The sequence below is a fragment of the Procambarus clarkii genome, chromosome 11, assembly GCF_040958095.1.
Source record: "Procambarus clarkii isolate CNS0578487 chromosome 11, FALCON_Pclarkii_2.0, whole genome shotgun sequence".
NCBI classification, from domain to species: Eukaryota; Metazoa; Arthropoda; class Malacostraca; order Decapoda; family Cambaridae; genus Procambarus; species Procambarus clarkii.
Genome location: NC_091160.1, coordinates 23,434,515 through 23,458,131, shown reverse-complemented (window position 1 = coordinate 23,458,131; position 23,617 = coordinate 23,434,515). Strand labels below are relative to the sequence as shown.

The window sequence follows — 23,617 nt, the reverse complement described above, 5'->3', positions numbered from 1 at the left end:
GACGACACGTGATCAGCCAGCTTGAAACGCATCAATCCAGGATAGGTTCACCGGAACTTGGGATGCGTAATTACGGCAATCTTAATACTTACACAGTGCCCACAGCTAAGTACCTTTTATTTGATGCATCATTTATAAGTTTATTAATAGCGGGGTGATTGCACGTCACGCGGCAAGACAACACCTAATAACAGGTGATTGGAATTCTATCTGTAGATATCAATAATCTTGAATATGAATTGAGTAGATAAATCAATTGCTACTGGTAGTTATTTATCTTGCAGCTTGAGAGACGGATTCCTCATGCTGCCTTCTCCATGTTAATCGTGCCATTCGTCAATGTGCCAGACTTGGAGATTAAGAGGACTTCCAGAGTTATCTAAAGGAACCTACTACAAGCTAAGGCTTATTTCTTTTTCCTATATTTTAGCAATTTGATACATTCAGAATGTTCAACATAATGTGTGATTTACTGTAACTCATTACTATGCTCATATTCATTTTCTTCTTTGTATGAATAATATTCTATTCAACATTATTTATAGGATTAGATTATTATTAATTGAATTAGTGAACGAACCACACTGATTCCTGGACGTACTGACCTCCAGTAATAACCCCCCAATGTAGGTGTTTGAGGTTTGTTTTTTTAATAATACAGCCCATTAATTATTCTTATGATCATACTTTCTAGTCATATCCATAGTCACTGGTTTTCTCTAGAATTTTATCTAATGATCTGAAATTCTCAGTTTCCCTCTTTACTTTAAAAGCGGGTGGTCCATTGGTGGTCCATATTCCACACTGACGACATATTCCACACTGACGACAAATTCCACACTAAAGACATATTTAACACTGAAGACATATTCCACACTGACGACATATTCTACACTGACGACATATTCTACACTGACGACATATTCTACACTGACGACATATTCTACACTGACGACATATTCTACACTGACGACATATTCCACACTGACGACATATTCTACACTGACGACATATTCCACACTGAGGACATATTCCACACTGACCACATATTCCACACTGACCACATATTCCACACTGACCACATATTCCACACTGACGACATATTCAACACTGACGACATATTCCACACTGACGACATATTCCACACTGAAGACATATTCCACACTGACGACATATTCTACACTGACGACATATTCTACACTGACGACATACTCTACACTGACCACATATTCCACACTGACGACATATTCCACACCGACGACATAATCCACACTGAAGACATATTCAACAGTGATGACATATTCCACACTGACGACATAATCCACACTGAAGACATATTCTACACTGACAACATATTCCACACTGAAGACATATTCCACACTGACGACAAATTCCACACTAAAGACATATTTAACACTGAAGACATATTACACAATGACGATATATTCCACACTGAGGACATATTCCACACTGAGGACATATTCCACACTGACGACATATTCCACACTGACGACATATTCCACACTAACAACATATTCCACACTGACGACATATTCCACACTGACGATATATTCCACACTGACGACATATTCCACACTGAAGACATATTCCACACTGACGACATATTTCACACTGACGACATATTCCACACTGAAGACATATTCCACACTGACGACATATTTCACACTAAAGACATATTCAACACTGAAGACATATTCCACACTGACGACATATTTCACACTAAAGACATATTCAACACTGAAGACATATTCCACACTGACGACATATTTCACACTAAAGACATATTCAACACTGAAGACATATTCCACACTGAAGACATATTTAACATTTACGACATATTCCACACTGAAGACATATTCCACACTTAAGACATATTCCACACTGAAGACATATTCCACACTGGAGACATATTCCACACTGACAACATATTCCACACTGACGACATATTCCACACTGAAGACATATTCCACACTGACGACATATTCCACACTGAAGACATATTCAACACTGAAGACATATTCCACACTGAAGACATATTTAACACTGATGACATATTCCACACTGACGACATATTCAACACTAAAGACATATTCCACACTGAAGACATATTCAACACTGACGACATATTCCACACTGACGACATATTCAACACTGACAACATATTCAACACTGACGACATATTCCACACTGACGACATATTCCACACTGAAGACATATTCCACACTGACGACATATTCCACACTGAAGATGTTGTAATCCACAAGTTAGTAGGAATTATTAGCTAGAGGATCATTACTACAACACTTAACGAATGATGATTGGAAGTACATGTTAAGTAGACAGACTATGGACCACATATCTAAGAAAGGTCAATGGATTAAGACCGAAGCTGTTTAGCCAAATTAATAATTCCTGGAAAGAGGAATTATTCTTCGTCAGGCTTCTAGGATCAAGGTTACCGCTCTAGGAATAAGATTAATCGGATTATACCTTCCTTGAGAGGCGTGGTGAAATGTTTGAGGCCATGGTTGGCTAAAGTCAGTCTGATTGTGGGAGTTGAACTGGCAAGTCCTCTGGATCCCCGTTTGCGGCAGCAGCGAAGTGTAGCAGACAGCTATGCGAGAACCTGATGTGATCTTAGTGACCAAGTTAAGTCTGCAGTATGTGAGTATTGAATGTAAGACTAACCGGGTGTGGAGCGTTGTAGTAATCATTCCGTATTAAGGACTTAGGCGGAAGTTACGAGTGTGTGTGGTGATCGCGGAGGTCAAGTGGTCTATGGGTATTGGAAGTGTATTGACCTAATAGAGTATGTTAATATGTATTTATTTGTCAGAGTCTATTCTTTGTAATTAAATGACAAAACCCGACGGCCTTTAAATGCCTTCCATATGTTCATTCATTGTGTTCCAGTACAAACCGAGTGGTACGCCTCATGGGTCTGGTGTTTGTAGGAGTATAGGAGGGAGTAACGGTTGCTGAGGCAAGGTGTTATGTGTTGTGTAATTGCTGTGTTCGGAATGAACCGGGGTTCAGCGTCACGACATATTTGGTGGCAGCGCAAACAGGTTTTGGAACACTTTGAGAGATGAAGAAAGTGTGTTACTGGTTTAGTTGGTGAGGGAATGTTCGGGAAATGGTAGACGTCGGGTTGTGTTGAGAATGGTGGTTACTAGATGGAGGAAAGAAGGTCAGGTGAGACCAGGTCAGAGGTGTTAGTTAATTAAAGGGACTAGGCCATTGTGGGGCACATGTGGGGTTTATTTCTTTCTTTCCAGATTCCCGCAACGGGAGACGGCTAAGATGCAAGTCTGGACCACTGAAGCATCGGGATCCAAAACAAGTGCAGTGTTCGTAGTGCGGATTATACAATGTTCGTAGTGCGGATTATACAGTGTTCGTAGTGCGGAGTATACAGAGTGGCGAGGTAAACTAGCGCGGGTGAATGTGGGCCGGCGTGGGCCATGTGCGGGCCAGCGTGGGCCATGTGCGGGCCAAGCGATGGGTGGGCCAAGCGAGCCGCACCTTGGAGCTTGTTTTATATCGTCGGTATGGTGGCAATAGTGAGAAACCGTTGCTAAGGTGAAATTAAGCGTGAAAACTACGTAATTTAAAGTTAATTAAATTTCATGTAACGTGTAAATCGAATATTTTAAGGATAATGAAATATTACCTAAAGTACTGGGCGAGTTCCGGCGTTGTCAGGTGTAGATACAGAAAATAGGCGCAGTGAATTATGGACGCCTTGGCATAGCGAGCGACGCATAATTTGACGTCTGGGGTTCGCCGTCTAGTGTACCCTGGAGAGGGCCATGGAGATTTTTAGTGGGTGCAGGTAGCATTATGGAGAGTGTTACCTTGGGACACGGGGAGCGTGTCCCGTTGGTGGGGGTGTGTGGCGCCGGGAGTAGTGCATGGTTGTGTATTGGTGTTTGGACGCCAAGTGTAGTGCATGGTTGGGTATTGGCGTTTGTACGCCGGGGTGTGTAGTGTAATGCACGTGTAGTGGCTTATTAAACGCCAGCGTAATGCATAGTATTTACTGTAGTGAAATGTGCATGATTTGACTGTTGATATTATGGATGTAGTATAGTGCATGACATTGTTGGCATTGTAGCGCCAAGGTGTAGCATGTGTAGCATAACTGGTTGTTGTAACACCGGGTGTATTGTAGACATTAGCGTTGAAGTATGTTAACGCAGGTGGTAGAGTGTGGCGGGTGGCCACTACACAAGAAATTATGCCTGACGAGTGTTGGTCAGGTAATTAACGGATTACGAGAGAAAAGGGAGTGTGTGTGGCGTCTGGTTACTTATTGGTGGTGTTATTGGTGGTGACGTCTCGTGGTGTTTTGATGCGCTCTGGCGCAAGGCATATGCCTGTGGTGGTAATGGTGTTGGGGGACGCCGTGTGTGTTGTGTTGAGGGCGTTGGGGACGCCGTGTGTTGTGTTGAGGGCGTGGGGGACGCCGGGTGTTGTGTTGAGGGCGTGGGGGACGCCGGGTGTTGTGTTGAGGGCGTTGGGGACGCCGTGTGTAGTGTTGAGGGCGTTGGGGACGCCGTGTGTTGTGTTGAGGGCGTTGGGGACGCCGTGTGTTGTGTTGAGGGCGTTGGGGACGCCGTGTGTTGTGTTGAGGGCGTTGGGGACGCCGTGTGTTGTGTTGAGGGCGTTGGGGACGCCGTGTGTTGTGTTGAGGGCGTTGGGGACGCCGGGTGTTGTGTTGAGGGCGTTGGGGACGCCATTGGGTGGTGTAGTGTAGTGGCGTTTAGACGCCTGGGGCCAGATTCACAAAGCAGTTACGCAAGTATTTATGAACCTGTACATCTTTTCTCAATCTTTGGCGGCTTTGTTTACAATTATTAAACAATTAATGAGCTCCGAAGCACCAGGAGGCTGTTTATAACAATAACAACAGTTGATTGGCAAGTTTTCATGCTTATAAACTTGTTTAATAAATGTAACCAAATCCGTTAAAGATTGAGGAAAGATGTACACGTTCGTAAGTACTTGCGTAACTGCTTCGTGAATCTGGGCCCTGGTATGGAGTGTGGTATTGTAGAGTATATGGTGGCGCAGGGGCGCCAGGTAGTGGTCGGTAAGGTGAGTATTGGCGTAGCAAGGTCGGTGCGTTAGGACGCAGGAAGTGGTTGTGGGGATGTGTGGCGTTATAATGAGGTCATCAGTGGTTGGGATGACCAGAGGTGATGGTGTGTCGGAGTGGGTAAGTCTTATGGATATGATGAAATGTGTATAATTGCCGAGTTGGTGGCTGCAGTAGGCGAGCCAAGTCGATATATCTAGCAAAACTCATAAAAGACTAATAAAAATTCAATATTTTCATTAAAATTTTCATTAATTAAGTCGGAGTGGGTAAGTCTTATGGATAAGATTACAATGTAGAATTTCAAAAATTTCAGGTGTTGATGGTTGCAGTGGGCGAGCCAAGTAGATATACTAATTTCTCATTAATTAAGTTGTTACAGGAATCTCGCTAGAGGCGAGCCAGTGGCAGTATGATGCTTTAGTGACATTAGTTGTGAAATAATTTTAATGTGGTATTTATTGTGATAATGTATGTGTATGTATATACTGTATATTACCTCATCGGCACCATTACTGAGTGTTAGGCTTGAGAAGGTCCCCCGGGATCATGTCACAGAGCTTCAGGTAGAGTAGAAGGGAAGCTATGAGGTTACACTCAGTAATTCTAGAAAAAAAGGGGGAGGAAGTGAAGCCAACGTGACGTTATAGGCGAAATTCGCCCCCTGACATCAAAGCAGGGATAAGGGCCAGCTGCAATGGTTTTGCAGCTGCGTTCAGGCTATATATGGGGAGAGAGTAAGGAGCCGAGGGGGTTATGTAATAATGGGATCGAGCCAGGGGGCTCCGAGGGAATATTTTGCAGGTACAGCGGTCGGGAAGGTGTGAATACAGGTGGACACACTCTGGGCAGATGGGCCTAGAGTAATGTGCTACAGCTGTGGTGAGCACAGCAAGGAAGGATGACCAGAGAGCTGTGAGGTATCTACAGCGTTCTGGCATTGGTGCCCTGGAACGAGACGTCAGCACAGACCCGAGGGAACATGACCCTGGGGTAGGAATCTCCGTTGCTCTGGAGGCCAGGATCACGTTAGCTCAGAGCAACGATGGGACATTGACAACATTCACCAGGCTGGACAGCCTGGGTTTTGTCTGGGTCATGGAGGATCTATGACCTAGCAACCATGGGACACGAAGACAAGAGAAGTGATGCTGCCAATTGTGGAGGAGGCCAGTGAAACATTGTGTGACCATTGTAAGCCCTTATGTCAACAGTACAGGGCAAGATGTTAAATTGTTAGTAACTTATTACTAAGGATGAAGAACCTTAGATATATATGTGTGTGTATATATTAATGACTAGTGTCATTTCTGTTTAAATTCCAGCATTCTGGTCCATGTAATTTTATGGTTATGCTTGTATGTAATTATATGTCAGCAGTTTAGGTATATGTGCATTGTTGGAGATGGGAAAAATTATTACAGACTATTTTACCCATGCTATGATGTGAATATAATGTATATGTTGGAGAAGTGTTGTGAGTCATGTCGGGGAAAATTTTAATTTATTTCATCGTGTGTATCATGAACTTTTTGGATGATTTTTTAGTTGTACACATATTGTGGGTGCATCCTCCAGGTCCTTGCACTAATGGAACCATTGCAATGATGCATATGAGGACATATGCGTGTTTAAGGAGGGGAGTGGTGTTGTAATCCACAAGTTAGTAGGAATTATTAGCTAGAGGATCATTACTAAAACACTTAACGAATGATGATTGGAAGTACATGTTAAGTAGACAGACTATGGACCACATATCTAAGAAAGGTCAATGGATTAAGACCGAAGCTGTTTAGCCAAATTAATAATTCCTGGAAAGAGGAATTATTCTTCGTCAGGCTTCTAGGATCAAGGTTACCGCTCTAGGGATAAGATTAATCGGATTATACCTTCCTTGAGAGGCGTGGTGAAATGTTTGAGGCCATGGTTGGCTAAAGTCAGTCTGATTGTGGGAGTTGAACTGGCAAGTCCTCTGGATCCCCGTTTGCGGCAGCAGCGAAGTGTAGCAGACAGCTATGCGAGAACCTGATGTGATCTTTGTGACCAAGTTAAGTTTGCAGTATGTGAGTATTGAATGTAAGACTAACCGGGTGTGGAGCGTTGTAGTAATCATTCCGTATTAGGGACTTAGGCGGAAGTTACGAGTGTGTGTGGTGATCGCGGAAGTCAAGTGGTCTATGGGCATTGGAAGTGTATTGACCTAATAGAGTATAATGTATTTATGTGTCAGAGTCTATTCTTTGTAATTAAATGACAAAACCCGATGGCCTTTAAATACCTTCCATATGTTCATTCATTGTGTTCCAGTACAAACCGAGTGTTACGCCTCAAGGGTCTGGTGTGTGTAGGAGTATAGGTGGGAGTAACGGTTGCTAAGGCAAGGTGTTATGTGTTGTGTAATTGCTGTGTTCGGAATGAACCGGGGTTCAGCGTCACGACAAAGACATGTTCAACACTGAAGACATATTCAACACTGACGACATATTCAACACTGACGACATATTCAACACTGACGACATATTCCACACTGACGACATATTCAACACTGACGACATATTCCACACTGACGACATATTCCACACTGACGACATTCCACACTGACGACATATTCCACACTGACGACATATTCCACACTGACGACATTCCACACTGACGACATATTCCACACTGACGACATATTCCACACTGACGACATATTCCACACTGACGACAGATTCCACACTGCCGACATGTTCCACACTGCCGACATATTTCTCACTGCCGACATATTCCACACTGAAGACATATTCCACACTGACGACATATTCCACACTGACGACAGATTCCACACTGCCGACATGTTCCACACTGCCGACATATTTCTCACTGCCGACATATTCCACACTGACGACATATTCCACACTGACGACATATTCCACACTGACGACATATTCCACACTGACGACATATTTCTCACCAGCCAAAAAGTCACATGTTACCTTTATCACGGTTTACCAGACAACATTTTATATGAGAGAACTTTGTGGAGTTCTAATTAGTTTTACTAATTAGATCTCTGGGATATGCAGCGCGCGGCCTCTGGGTGACCCCGAGTGTAAACACCAGACAAGACTTCACACTCGGGCTGATTTTAGGAGTCACACTCAAGTGTTTACTGGAAATCATTAAAATCTAAACCCCCTCTAAATATTATCTCAACTCCCCATCATATATATATATTGTGAGGGGAAAGTGTAGGAGTGTAGATGTTCGGCAGTCCTCCAATGGCTGGTGTCAAATGCCTAGTCACACTTACAAAGAAAAGATAGACTGCTTGCCTGTTTGTCTGTGGTAAAGTAAGTAAAGTAAGGGAAGACACGCAAAACACATAGTATGAACAATGAAACTTTAATTAATATAGAAAACAAATTAAAAATAAAGACAATCCCTTGGCTATGTACAGTGCAAACAAACAAGTCAAAAACATATAACATAAATGAAGAAAAGGGATGACGTTACTCTACAATAATATAAAGTCAAAGTGAAAAATAAGCAGGTGCTGAGAATATAGCGCTAGCTGAGAAACATCCATCTGATAGACAGCGTATATCAGTTAGTTGTTCACGGCTTGAGAGCACAAGGATATTCTGACTTCAATGGCTGGTTCAAGCCCAGACATCGACTTGTAGAGGGCGCTGAGGTGCGGAGGTGCAGGTGTGCAGTCGGCGGGTCACCAATCAGAAGCAGGCAAGTTGGGAATGGTAGTTTGCTGGTTGATGACGGAGCCGGCATGGAGGGAGTGTGGAGTAGGAGGGAATCTTGGGTACGTTTGCCTCCTGGTCAAAACGTTTTGTGCTACTGGTAGACGTATCTTGAAGGTAGCATCTTATTGTTGTATAATAAACGTAACTTTATGTAGAGAAGAGCAGGATCAATCTCTCTTGAATGAGATTACCATCACAACTCTCCCCCGAAGCCTGCTCTAATGGGTGAAGTTACGTCTTCAGATGGTAGAGTGGTAGGTGGAGCTGCCTCTACCTCATAGACTCTGGAGAGGGTGTCTGCTATGATGTTGTCAGAACCCTTGATGTAGAAGATATCCAGGTTGAAATTCTGCAGATACAAAGCCCATCGTAGAAGTAGTTGATTGTTGAATTGGCCATGCTGCAGGAAGCGTAGGGGATTGTGGTCCGAGTAGATGGTGGTAGACCGAGCACTTTGAAGGTACGATTCAAAGTGCTGTAAGTTCAGGACAATGGAGAGAAGTTCCTTTTCGATAGTGCTGTAGTTCTTCTGGTGAGGTTTTAACTTGTAGCTGTAGTAGCTAACAGGTAGAACCTCCTCGCCTCGTTGTTGCATCAGGACGCCCCCGATGCCGGTACCACTGGCGTCGACATGGAGGATGAAAGGCTTCGTGATATCTGGCGAGGCGAGAATAGGATTAGAACAGAGCATGGATTTAAGTTGTTCAAAAGCAATGGTTTGCTGAATGGTCCAATGATACCATTGCTTGGGGCTGGTTAAAGTGATCAATGGTGTCGCCACCGTACTAAAATTCTTCACAAACCTATGGTAGTAGGAGGCAAGACCAAGGAAGCGCAGGAGCTGCTTCCTGGTGGTAGGCTGTGGGTAATGCTGGATGGCTTGGGTATATATGTTTAACGGAGCTATGCTGCCACTCCCTATCTCATGACCAAGATACCTTTACCTTTAGCAAAGGTGGACTTGCCAAAGTTGATGGTGAGGCTGGCTGTCAGGAGCTTGGCAACAATCGTTGCAGCTGGAGCAGATGTTCACTCCAGGTGTTGGTTGCCACAACGATATCATCCAAGTAGGCGTAGGTGTTGTCTAAGCCCTGGATGACGCGGTTGACAGCTCACTGGAAGGTGGCCGGGGCATTACATAGTCCAAATGGAAGGCGTTCGTATCTGTAAATGCTAAAAGGAGTTGTGAAGGCAGATATTTCCTTAGCTCGCTCTGTCAAATATACTTGGTAGTATCTCTTGAGTAAGTCTAGCTTTGATAGATACCGAACATTACCAATGGCGTCAAGGATGTCATCTGGTTGATACCTGGTTGATGGGGTTCAGGGAGTTCTTCTACTCCCCAAGCCCGGCCCGAGGCCAGGCTTGACTTGTGAGAGTTTGGTCCAGCAGGCTGTTGCTTGGAGCGGACCGCAGGCCCACATACCCACCACAGCCCGGTTGGTCCGGCACTCCTTGGAGGAATAAATCTAGTTTCCTCTTGAAAATGTCCACGGTTGTTCCGGCAATATTTCTTATGCTTGCTGGGAGGACGTTGAACAACCGCGGACCTCTGATGTTTATACAGTGTTCTCTGATTGTGCCTATGGCACCTCTGCTCTTCACTGGTTCTATTCTACATTTTCTTCCGTATCGTTCACTCCAGTACGTTGTTATTTTACTGTGTAGATTTGGTACTTGGCCCTCCAGTATCTTCCAGGTGTATATTATTTGATATCTCTCTCGTCTTCTTTCTAGTGAGTACATTTGGAGGGCTTTGAGACGATCCCAATAATTTAGGTGCTTTATTGCGTCTATGCGTGCCGTATATGTTCTCTGCATTCCCTCTATTTCAGCAATCTCTCCTGCTCTGAAGGGGAAAGTGAGTACTGAGCAGTACTCAAGACGGGACAACACAAGTGACTTGAAGAGTACAACCATTGTGATGGGATCCCTGGATTTGAAAGTTCTCGTTCTATCGAAAGTTCTCGTTCGAAAGTTCATCTATTCTAGGTAATTGATAAGCATCCTTGATAGTCACAAGATTCAATTTCCGGTAATCGGTACACAACCTCACTTTACCTTGCGGTTTCGGCACCAAGATGCAGGGTGAGGCCTAAGGGGACTCACAAGGGGTGGCCAGCCCATGATCCAGGAGGTACTGTACTTCAGCACACAGAACTTCCTTTTTGCTCGGCCTGATTCGGTAAAAAGGTTGACGAATCGGCCGGGTGTCAGGGAGTAGCTGGATGTCGTGCTGAACTACATTACACTCCTGTGGATCATCGCTGAACAACATCTGATGTTCCTTGAAGATTCTGATGAGAGGAGCACTATTACTGTCCTGCAAATAGGTATGAAGATCGTTAAAGATTTCCGAGTTGGAAGACTCAGTGTTAGTGCTTTCGGGAGGAGAAGCAGGGAAGGTCTCACTGTGGAGGTATGGACCTTTAAATGTGGATAATGATACCAACACAGTGGGGGGAGTACCTTGATACTGCTTCAGGAGGTTGACGTGGCACAACTGGGTCTTCCGCCGCCTATCTGGAGTCTCAAGAACGTAGTTATGGTTGTTTCTGCACTCCTTGATGCGGTAAGGTCCTGAAAACTTGTTTTGCAATGGAGAACCTGGGATAGGAAAATATGCCAACACGAAGTCTCCTGGTTTAAATTTCCTTAGTTTGCTGCTTTGGTCAAAATGAGTCTTCATCCTCTCCTGAGCTTTCAATAGATTGTTATTAGCAAATTTACGTACTCTCTCTAGAACGTGTTTTAAGTTTTGAAGAAACTGGGGCACATTCTGAGGGTCACTGAAGGTGGCATTACATAGAGAGTCTTTGAAAGCTTTGAGAGGAGTACGGCACTTACGTCCATAGAGCATCTCATAAGGAGATACTCCTAGAGACTCATTCGGGAGACTTCTGAAAATGCACATAATGAGGTCAAGTTGTTTATCCCAGTCCTTCAAGGTTTCATTGCAAAATTTCTTTAGGAGTGTTTTAATAGTCTGATGACTACGTTCAAGAGAACCCTGTGAAGCAGGATGATAGGAACTGGACAGGACCTGCGTGATGTTGAACTCTTCCAGTGTCTTCTTGAAGAGATCACTGGTGAAGTTGGTGCCACATTCACTTTGAACCTCTCTTGGCAATCCATACTGGGTGAAGATCTTCAAAAGTTGTTTCACCACAGTAGCAGCCGTAATGTTCTTTACTGGAACTGCTATGGTGAATCTGGTGGTTGGACACAGGATAGTTAGTGTATAGGCGTTGCCAAAACTGGTCCAGGGTAAAGGACCAACACAGTCTATGATGAGTCTGTGGAAAGGTTCCGCAGGCACCTGGATAGGATTTAATGGAGCTTGGGGAATAGAGATGTTAGGTTTACCTGCCATCTGACATGTATGACACTGTTGACCGTAACTTTTGACGTCTTTAACCATACCTGGCCAGTAGTAGTCTTGTCTGATTCCGTGGTAGGTTTTGTAAAAACCATAGTGAGAAAGTGCTCCGAGGGCCAGGTGTAGAATATCGGGCCGTAGGCTGGTGGGAACCACTAGTTGTTCAACATTTGCCCAATCGTCGTCCTCCTTCAGCTTACTGGGTCTGTACCTGCGGTAGAGCAACTGATTCTCTAGGATGAACCCAGGGACACTGTCAGGTTGAGTCTCAGCCTGGAAGAATAATGGTGTTAATGATAGATCCTCCCTCTGTAACTTACGGAACTCCAAACTAGTAAGATTCGGTGGTAGATTCTGAGGGTCTTGAGGGACAGCGGTTGCAGTAGAGTCAGCTGGTTCGGGCGTGCAGCTTGTGCACGGGTGGTCACCAAAACCGGAGGAGAAACTTCATCACTTTCTTTGGACCTCTGCTGAAACATACTTAAAGATGGGATTGTCCACTACAGAGTTACACACCTGGGGTTTGTCCATGATGATCAGGTTGGACCGTTGCTGATCTTCTGCCAATTCGTTGCCCAGGAGAAGTTGCACTCCAGACATGGGAAAAGGCTTCTCCCTGATGGCGACTTGGACTTCACAGGTCCCAAAAGGACAATCCAGGTGGACTCTGGCGAGTGGATACGGAGTGGTAGCAGTGAGGTCAGTGATATGGACGGTTTCCCAGGTGTAGGTGATGTTAGGCACAGCCGATTTCAATATTATTGACTGAAGAGCCGCTGTGTATCTCAAGATCTTCAATTTGAAACGTCCCTCCGGATCTGCACCGTTGGTTGAGACAGTTCCAGGATACAGGTGTTTGCTGAAGAGAGAAAGATCATTAACAGGAACACCAACATTCATCACAGGCTTACCGGACTTAGTAGGAGTCGGTTTGGGTTTAGGAGTTTCATTGCCTATGTATTGAGCCTTCACACATCTATCTCTGATATGTCCATAGAGTTTGCAATACTTACAATACAATTGAGCGCTCGCTTGATCGGCACTCACTTTATCATAACTATACCAAGACTTCTTACTGGAAGGTGGTTCTGGTGTAAGCTGGTGGATGAGGCTGTAGGTGTCAGCTGACTTCGCACATCTGATGTAGTCGGTTTCTTCTTTGTCTGCTAAATATAAACGGATGGAAGGGGGAACACGTCTCAAGAATTCCTCAACTAGCATGAGGTTGATGAGTTCTGAAAATGTAGAGACATGTGCTGCTTCCAGCCATTTCATGAAATATCTTTTCTTGGTATTGGCAAATTCTAGAAAGGTGGTGGTACTTGCCTTCAGATAATCACGGAATTTTCGTCTGTAGCTTTCGATGGAGAGAAGGTAGGCGTCTAAAACTGCTTGCTTCAGGGTCTGGTAGTCATTCTCAGACGCTAAGGTACTGAGAGTAACTGTAGCTCTACCTGTGAGATGCACTCTGAGAAGGGTAGACCATTGATCTGCAGGCCAGCTAAGTTTTCAGCTAGGGTCTCAAAAGTGGTGAAAAATACATCAATCTCTGTCTCAACGAATGGTGGCATTAACTTACTTGCATGGGAGACATTGAAACTTACGGGACGATTAGCGGTAGCTTGTTGGCGCTGAGTGTGGTGTGTAGTTTCCAACGCGAGTTCTTGTCGTCGACATGCTATAGCCATATCGGCTTGCTTCTTATCATGCTCGCGTTGCATCTCCAGGTGACGTTGTTTTGCTTCAAGCTGTACACGCTCACGCTCACGGAGTAGTGCAGTCTCACGTTCCATGAGGGTGGCTTCACGTTCCTGTTCTTCTTTCCTGATTGCAGCCTCTCATTCCCTTATTTGTAGAGCTTCTTTCGCCAGGGCCGCCTCACGTTCTTGTTCTTCTTTCCTGATTGCAGCTTCTTCTTTCCTCATTTGTAGAGCTTCTTTTTGTTGCTCCCGCTCGATCTTTGCAAGTTCGAGCTTCAGTTTCATAGTTGCCAGAGCATGTCTATCTGCAATAGAATAATTTTCGTGAGTTTCAGAGTCAATCTTCCCTTCATCTAAGAGGTGATCCATTATTAAATTGTGCAATTCATTTTTGTTGGCTCCATGGGGAACATCTAGTTAATACTCGTGTGCAAGAGTTTGTAATTCGGTCCTCTTGGCACGACTTAAATTCCCTATTTCACCTGCTGGATCGTTACGAAAAGCTTGGAGACGAAACATGGTGAAAAATAGCAAGTAAATGTACAACGAATACTTGTGATATGGTAAGTGTCAGTAACAGGATGACGTGGCAGCTGGTAACTATCCTGTGGAATTTTAATAGTTAACAATTAATGTTAATTTTAATAGGGTAAATGATTAGTCAATCAAAAGCGCAGGAAATCTTGTACCCGGTGCTCAATGTAAGAGAATAAGGGCAAGAAAATCCTACTAAATGAATGAAACCGATAGTTTCTAAAACAAATGAAACATTTCATTGTTTCAAAAGTGAATAAGGTAGTCCAAGAATGTAGGCATACCTTGCCGAGTCTCTATAGGACAGAAGCAAGGGTTTTCCCACTAAATGAAATATGATACTTACAGAATTAGCGAACTTTGTGCTGAAGATCGTCTTCAGACGATCATTGGTGCGGTGGTCACGGTACTGTGTACGTTTAGGGGTGATGCTGGACGGCATGGGTTCGAATCCTGGCCGGGTCAAAAGAGTTCTTAGTGATATATGGCTTGCACGCTCATGAAGCTTTCTCCACACACACACACACACACACACACACACACACACACACACACACACACACACACACACACACACACACACACAACACACACACACACACACACACACACACTCACACACACATATATATATATATATATATATATATATATATATATATATATATATATATATGTCGTACCTAGTAGCCAGAATGCACTTTTCGGCCTACTGTGCAAGGCCCGATTTGCCTAATAAGCCAAGTTTTCCTGAATTAATATATTTTCTCTAATTTTTTTCTTTTGAAATGATAAAGCTACCCATTTCATTATGCATGAGGTCAATTTTTTTTTATTGGAGTTAAAATTAACGTAGATATATGACCGAACCTAACCAACCCTACCTAACCTAACCTAACCTATCTTTATAGGTTAGGTTAGGTTAGGTAGCCAAAAAAGTTAGGTTAGGTTAGGTTAGGTAGGTTAGGTAGTCGAAAAACAATTAATTCATGAAAACTTGGCTTATTAGGCAAATCGGGCCTTGCATAGTAGGCTGAGAAGTGCGTTCTGGCTATTAGGTACGACATATATATATATATATATATATATATATATATATATATATATATATATATATATATATATATAAACAACTGCACGAAAAACAATTAAGTCATGAAAACTTGGCTTATTAGGCAAATCGGGCCTTGCATAGTAGGCTGAGAAGTGCGTTCTGGCTACTAGGTACGACATATATATATATATATATATATATATATATATATATATATATATATATATATATATATATATATATATATATATATATATATATATATATATATATATATATGTCGTACCTAGTAGCCAGAATGCACTTTTTGGACTACTATGCAAGGCCCAATTTGCCTAATAAGCCAAGTTTTCCTGAATTAATATATTTCCTCAAATTTTTTTCTTATGAAATGATAAAGCTACCCATTTCATTATGTATGAGGTAAATTTTTTTTATTGGAGTTAAAATTAACGTAGATATATCACCGAACCTAACCAACCCTACCTAACCTAACCTAACCTATCTTTATAGGTTAGGTTAGGTTAGGTAGCCGAAAAAGTTAGGTTAGGTTAGGTTAGGTAGGTTAGGTAGTCGAAAAACAATTAATTCATGAAAACTTGGCTTATTAGGCAAATCGGGCCTTGCATAGTAGGCTGAGAAGTGAGTTCTGGCTACTAGGTACGACATATATATATATATATATATATATATATATATATATATATATATATATATATATATATATATATATATATATATATATATATGTCGTACCTAATAGCCAGAACGCACTTCTCAGCCTACTATTCAAGGCCCGATTTGCCTAATAAGCCAAGTTTTCATGAATAAATGTTTTTTCGTCTACCTAACCTACCTAACCTAACCTAACCTAGTTTTTTTTGGCTACCTAACCTAACCTTACCTATAAATATAGGTTAGGTTAGGTTAGGTAGGGTTGGTTAGGTTCGGTCATATATCTACGTTAATTTTAACTCCAATAAAAAAAAATTGACCTCATACATAGAGAAAAAGGTTGCTTTATCATTTCATAAGAAAAAAATTATAGTAAATATATTAATTCAGGAAAACTTGGCTTATTAGGCAAATCGGGCCTTGAATAGTAGGCTGAGAAGTGCGTTCTGGCTACTAGGTACGACATATATATATATATATATATATATATATATATATATATATATATATATATATATATATATATATATATATATATGTCGTACCTAGTAGCCAGAACGCACTTCTCAGCCTTCTATGCAAGGCCCAATTTGCCTAATAAGCCAAGTTTTCATGAACTAATTGTTTTTCGGCTACCTAACCTACCTAACCTAACCTAACCTAACTTTTTCGGCTACCTAACCTAACCTAACCTATAAAGATAGGTTAGGTTAGGTTAGGTAGGGTTGGTTAGGTTCGGTCATATAGCTACGTCAATTTTAACTCCAATAAAAAAAATTACCTCATACATAATGAAATGGGTAGCTTTATCATTTCATAAGAAAAAAATTAGAGAAAATATATTAATTCAGGAAAACTTGGCTTATTAGGCAAATCGGGCCTTGCATAGTAGGCTGAGAAGTGCGTTCTGGCTACTAGGTACGACATATATATATATATATATATATATATATATATATATATATATATATATATATATATATATATATGTCGTACCTAATAGCCAGAACGCACTTCTCAGCCTACTATTCAAGGCCCGATTTGCCTAATAAGCCAAGTTTTCATGAATTAATGTTTTTTCGTCTACCTAACCTACCTAACCTAACCTAACCTAGCTTTTTTTGGCTACCTAACCTAACCTTACCTATAAATATAGGTTAGGTTAGGTTAGGTAGGGTTGGTTAGGTTCGGTCATATATCTACGTTAATTTTAACTCCAATAAAAAAAATTGACCTCATACATAGAGAAAAGGGTTGCTTTATCACTTCATAAGAAAAAAATTTTAGTAAATATATTAATTCAGGAAAACTTGGCTTATTAGGCAAATCGGGCCTTGAATAGTAGGCTGAGAAGTGAGTTCTGGCTACTAGGTACGATATATATATATATATATATATATATATGTCGTACCTAGTAGCCAGAACGCACTTCTCAGCCTACTATGCAAGGCCCGATTTGCCTAATAAGCCAAGTTTTCATGACTTAATTGTTTTTCGACTACCTAACCTAACTTAACCTAACTTTTTCGGCTACCTAACCTAACCTAACCTATAAAGGTAGGTTAGGTTAGGTTAGGTAGGGTTGGTTAGGATCGGTCATATATCTACGTTAATTTTAACTCCAATAAAAAAAAATTGACCTCATATATAATGAAATGGGTAGCTTTATCAATTCATAAGAAAAAATTAGAGAAAATATATTAATTCAGGAAAACTTGGCTTATTAGGCAAATCGGGCCTTGCATAGCAGGCCGAGTACGACGTTCTGGCTACTAGGTACAACATATTATATATATATATATATATATATATATATATATATATATATATATATATATATATATATATATATATATATATAAATATTTTAATAAATGTGTGAGGGTACCACCTCTGGTGCCAATGTGGAGACCCATAGCCTCGGAGAAGAAAATAAAAAGTATTCAGAGGACACCTTGTGGTCTCTCACTGAACACTAATATTATCTTCTCCTACCACCCCCATTCTTTTGTATGTACACATATATATTTGCTTTATTTGAACCTTGTTACAAAAAAGGAGTTACATATAGGTTACAAAGATGGTTATCATAGGTTGTCTAGTTCCTCCAGCTCCTCAGATGGCGGGCAGGAACCCTGGATGCAGTGCGCATTTCCCCTCTGTATCGCCACGCTGAGGCGCTGGAAAAGAAAGCTGGCAGCTCTAGGGTCCCATGTTGTTTCAATGAGCCTAGAACCCAGTTCCTCCAAAAAACTGGTAGCTCTTTTACCCCAGGCGCCGAGTGTCTCAGAAGCAATGGGGACAAAATTGTAGTGGTGTTCCAGTTTTCTATACTTACGGGATTTGGCTGCTTCCCTGTGGGTGGCAGCGCCACCTGGTTGTGCAACACTGAGGTAGTGTAGGTGTTAGCCAGGGTTTATACGCACGTGTAGTCCCATACCAACTGCTTGCCATTCTTCCAGGGGTTCACTGTGATACCATCCGGGCGACCAATAAGAGCATCAGAGTTACGGGGCGTTAGGTAACGGGGCTCTCTTTCAGCTGGGTATCCAGCTGTGGTGAGGCTCCTCTTGATGATGTCGTTAACTTCACTGTGCCTCGTGTGCCATCCCCCTGTGCTTTGGCAGAGTAGGCCATGGTGGCCGTAGTCAGCCACCACCTCGCCGCAAATACACCTATATCTGGTGTGGATTGGGGCAGCAAGGCCAAGGGCCACAGCAATTCGGAGGGCGTGTGGTGTGAGATGCCTGCCAGTTGCCGACATTGGGGTTGCTAACAGGAAATCCCCTGCATGTGGGGCTGCTACTGCTGTGAGGCGAGCAATGTCGTGTTGTGTTGTTGCAGCACCCAGGCACTCTGCAGCAACTTGGTCTACAATGGGGCCATCCCAGCTGGATTGCTTGTGGGCTTTTGGGGATGGTGGTTGAGGTGATTGGCCTGCACGAGAGGCCCACTCTGTGGCACAGCGTGTAAAATTGGGATCATGTACACCTGCCAGCTGATGTAAGTGGGCAGGTAGAATTTCCTTCACAAGGTCGTCGGATGCTGATAAGGAGGACAGGAAGGCTGGAACAGCGATTTGCTTTGCGTTGCTGTTCGAACTCCGAGGCCCCCAAGTCTTACGGGAAGAGAGGCTTGTTTCCACTGTAGGTCATCAAGAGAGAGGTTAAGGGCTTTTTCTAGCATTGATTTCAGTAACTGGTCATACTCACTTAGTTTTTGGCTGCTGTAAGATGGTGAACACCTCAGAAAGTAGGTTAACCTGGGGAGGGACAGACATCTGGTGATGAGGTAGAGTGCATCATGAGCATCAATATCCTCAATCCTCCCATCCATCCTCTTAAGGTCGGCGATTTTCTTATCAAGGACCTCATCGATGGCTTTCAACCCCAGGGGAGCTCCTAGGAGTGTGCTGTCTTCAGGTTTAGTTTTATGGATATTTGGCAGAAGACCCTCTATTCTCTCTACGATGCCCTGGTTGGAACATATTATTTCACATTTAGAAGGGTTCAGGGTGAGGCCTAAAACTGCACCTTGCTCCTGGATTTTTCTGATGTCCTCCAGGAGGGAGTCTTGGGAACCAGCTAGGGTACCATCATCCAAGAACCAGATGTTAAGCTCGCTGGACAGGACCTCTGTGACTTGTTTGATGACTAAGCAGAAAAGGAGAGGAGCAAGGGGGTCACCCTGTTGGACGCCTTCTCGCGAATCAATTTCATGTTCGCCAAAAAGTAGCTTAAGGTCCATACTGTAGCATGAATGTACAAAAGGGTAGAGGAAAGGGAAATGACTATGAACCGCACGGAGTACAGCATCCCTCCGCACCAAATTGAAGGCATTTTTGAAATCTAGCTTGATTAGGGCCTTTTCGTTTGTGATGTTGGCGATGAAGGCTCGAGCTGCATGGGCTGCCGCCTCACACCCTTGTGGAATGCCGAACCCGAGCTGTTTTGGCTTCAGCATGTTGGCCGCTGCATCACTAACTGTTCTTGCAGCTGCCTTTGCGACGAGACGCCGGAGAGAATTGCCCACAGCTATCGGCCTGATCCCTCCATCCTTTTTCTTTAGAGCACAGAGAGATGCTCCAAAAAAGATAGGTCTTATGGACGCTGGTATGTTGCCAGCTAGACATGTGTTGGTGAATCTGGTTAGTTCCACCAAGAGGTTCTTTGCAATGTCACCCAGTGCAGGGTTGAGCATTTGCTTGAGGTGGTTGGGTTTTAGTCCTGTGAACCCACCTGCTGATCCTGTTGGGAAGGACATGGCTGCTTTATGGACCACAGATTCAGCCACCCAGAGAGGTTCTGCTCCGGTAGCCCCCACTTGTACAATGTCGTCCTCACGCGGAGCCCTGGGTGGGTGTTTCTCCCTTAGGGCTTGAGCTGTTGCGGCATCTCTGTCGGCAATTGAGTCCTCACTGGTGATGACTCGTATTGCGCCAATAGTGTTTCCTTCTTCTATTTTCTTGGTGACTGATGTTCTGATTTTTGATGTCTCGGATATGCCACTGTTGCTCTTCCTGCCGTGGGTGTTTCTCGCGCGAGTGGGAAGGCGCACCTGGTGTTCCTCCCTGGGAAAATCATTTATAGCTTTGATGACTGAGGCACCTAAGGTCTTGTCTCTCCTTGCAGGGGTGGCTAGACATATGTTGCCAAACAGTAGGAGGTTAGTGCCATGCTTGGGTCGTTGACCTTTCTCAGGAGGGCAGATAATTTGGCTGCTGCATGGGGGCGGGCTGCTTTAGGGATGTGTTGCAAGGTTCTGGCTGATGTTGCTTTAATAGCTTCTAATAAGTTTTCTGTGGGAATGAAGGTCTGGGAGGTGTTTTGCCTTACGGGCGGTGTGGGCTGTTGATTGGTGTTTTCCCTGGGAGGGCGCCCAGAACCCAAACACCTGACTCCGTTGTTGGAATGAAAGCCACATTATCGTCCCTCAACCGGATATAGCATACCCTGTCACACGTCTGACATCTACCGTGTCTATCCCTGCTTGATGGCTCATCTTGGCTTGGAGAAGCCTGGGTATCTGTTGAGAGCTGCAACATGGGCGGGCGCTGGGCGGGCGCTGGGCGGGAGGGTGGACGGCGGGTGGAGACTGGAGGGTGGGCGGCGGTTGGAGGCTGGGGGGATAGTCAGCTGGCCGTGGCACTTACTACTCAGATGAGTGGTAATACATATACCACCTCTATACAATGTGTGGGTATACACCCACTACACAATATGTGGGTATACATTGGGTGAGTGGGTGGCGTAGACACACATGGGAGCCTCCCGGGCCCTATGGGCGGGTGGCAAGGTGGCCTCGTGGGTGGGGAGGCGACGTGGTGGGGTGGGGTAGGAGGGGGAAAGCAGGTACTTCCCTGCCTGGGGGCTGGGTGGGGGCGGGGGTCAGGGCGACACTAACACTGGTATAATTTCCCCGTATATCACTGCACAATAATGAATGAATCACACACTTGTAATCTGACTCACTGCACGTGTGATGTACTCACAATATGATAGATATGTTGCGCCAATTATCGCTGACAACGTAACTTGTTCAACAAAACTTTCAAAAAAGAAAAACACAAAACACTATTTGGCACACGGGTAACCCCCACCTCTCTCTCCTGACCACACAACACCCCTCACTCAGCCCCCACCTCCCCTCACTATGGGAGGCCTTCAGGGTCCATCCTGGCCCCTCACTCCAGCCTCCATCACTCCACACTGCCAACCCACCTGTTTTGATAAGTTTTCACATAGATGATACACCGTAGGCACTTCCGGCCACTCCCACGTCTGCTTGGTGTATTCACGGTGAATATGGTTGAGTCTTGGTACGGTGAGGCCAAGATGTCTCAGGGTAATGGCTGAGAAGGCAGCAGCTTTTCCGCGACACGTCCGTCCCCTAGGCCTCTCTCTTTCTCTCTGTCTCTGTCTCTGTCTCTCTCTCTCTGTCTCTGTCTCTGTCTCTCTCTCTCTCTCTCTCTCTCTCTCTCTCTCTCTCTCTCTCTCTCTCTCTCTCTCTCTCTCTCTGTATATATATATATATATATATATATATATATATATATATATATATATTTATATATATAATATATGAAATAACTGTTTTTTAGATGCGACCCAGATTCGAAACCCTGCCACCCATGATCAAGGTACAAGGCATCCTAAACCCTCACCCCAACATAATACACCCTCACCCAGCATGATTCACCCTCACCCAGCATGATGCACCCTCATCCTAGCATGATACACCCTCACCCCAGCATGCTACACCCTCACCCCAGCATGATACACCCTCACCCAGCCTGATTCGCCCACACCCCAGCGTGATACACCCTTATACTAGCATGATACACCCTCACCCTTTATGATATACTCTCATCCTAGCATGATACACCCTCACCCAGTATGCTACACCGTCACCCCAGCATGATACACCCTCATCATAGGATGATATAGCCTCACCAAGCATGATGCACTCTCATCCCAGCATGATACACCCTCACCCCAGCATGATACACCCTCACCCAGCATGATTCACCCCTTACCCAGCATGATTCACCCCTCACCCTAGCATGATTCACCCCTCACCCCAGCATGCTACACCCTCACCCAGCATGATGCACCCTCATCCTAGCATGATACACCCTCACCCAGCATGATACACCCTCACCCAGCATGATGCTCTCTTACACTAGCATGCTACGCCCTCACCCCAGCATGATACACCCTCACTCAGCATGATTCACCCTCAACCCAGCATGATACACCCTCGCCCCAGCATGAGTCACCCTCACCCCAGCCACTACGCCCCACCCCAGCATGATTCACCCTCACCCCAGCATGATACACCCTCACCCAGCATGCTACACCCTCATACCAGCATGCTACACCCTCACCCAGCCTGACACACTCACACCCCAGCGTGATACACCCTTATCCTAGCATGATACACCCTCACCCTTTATGATATACTCTCATCCTAGCATGATACACCCTCACCCAGCATGCTACACCGTCACCCCAGCATTATAAACCCTCACCCAGCCTCACCTCACCCCAGAATGATACCCCTTCACCCCAGGATGCTACACCCTCACCCCAGAATGATACCCCCTCACCCCAGGATGCTACGCCCTCACCCCAGAATGATACCCCCTCACCCCAGCATGCTACGCCCTTACCCCTGAATGATACCCCCTCACCCCAGGATGCTACACCCTCACCCCAGAATGATACCCCCTCACCCCAGGATGCTACGCCCTCACCCCAGAATGATACCCCCTCACCCCAGCATGCTACGCCCTCTCCCCAGAATGATACCCCCTCACCCCAGAATGATACCCCCTCACCCCAGGATGCTACACCCTCACCTTAGCACCTACACCTCAGAGTTTTGTTCGTAGTTTCCGTTTTTATATAT

At 44.2% G+C, this 23,617-nt stretch overlaps 1 protein-coding gene across 1 annotated transcript; it reads right to left on the bottom strand.

The window, feature by feature from the left end:
• Nucleotides 1-761: 761 nt before the first annotated feature.
• LOC138363593 (uncharacterized) lies at nt 762-14,920 on the bottom strand. The gene is made up of 4 exons (XM_069322955.1): nt 14,825-14,920; nt 7,673-8,100; nt 1,432-2,262; nt 762-1,398 (listed from the first exon to the last, which is right to left on the bottom strand). Exons 1-4 carry the CDS (start codon nt 14,918-14,920, stop codon nt 762-764), a joined length of 1,992 nt encoding a protein of 663 aa, XP_069179056.1.
• Between the last annotated feature and the right edge of the window lie 8,697 nt (nt 14,921-23,617).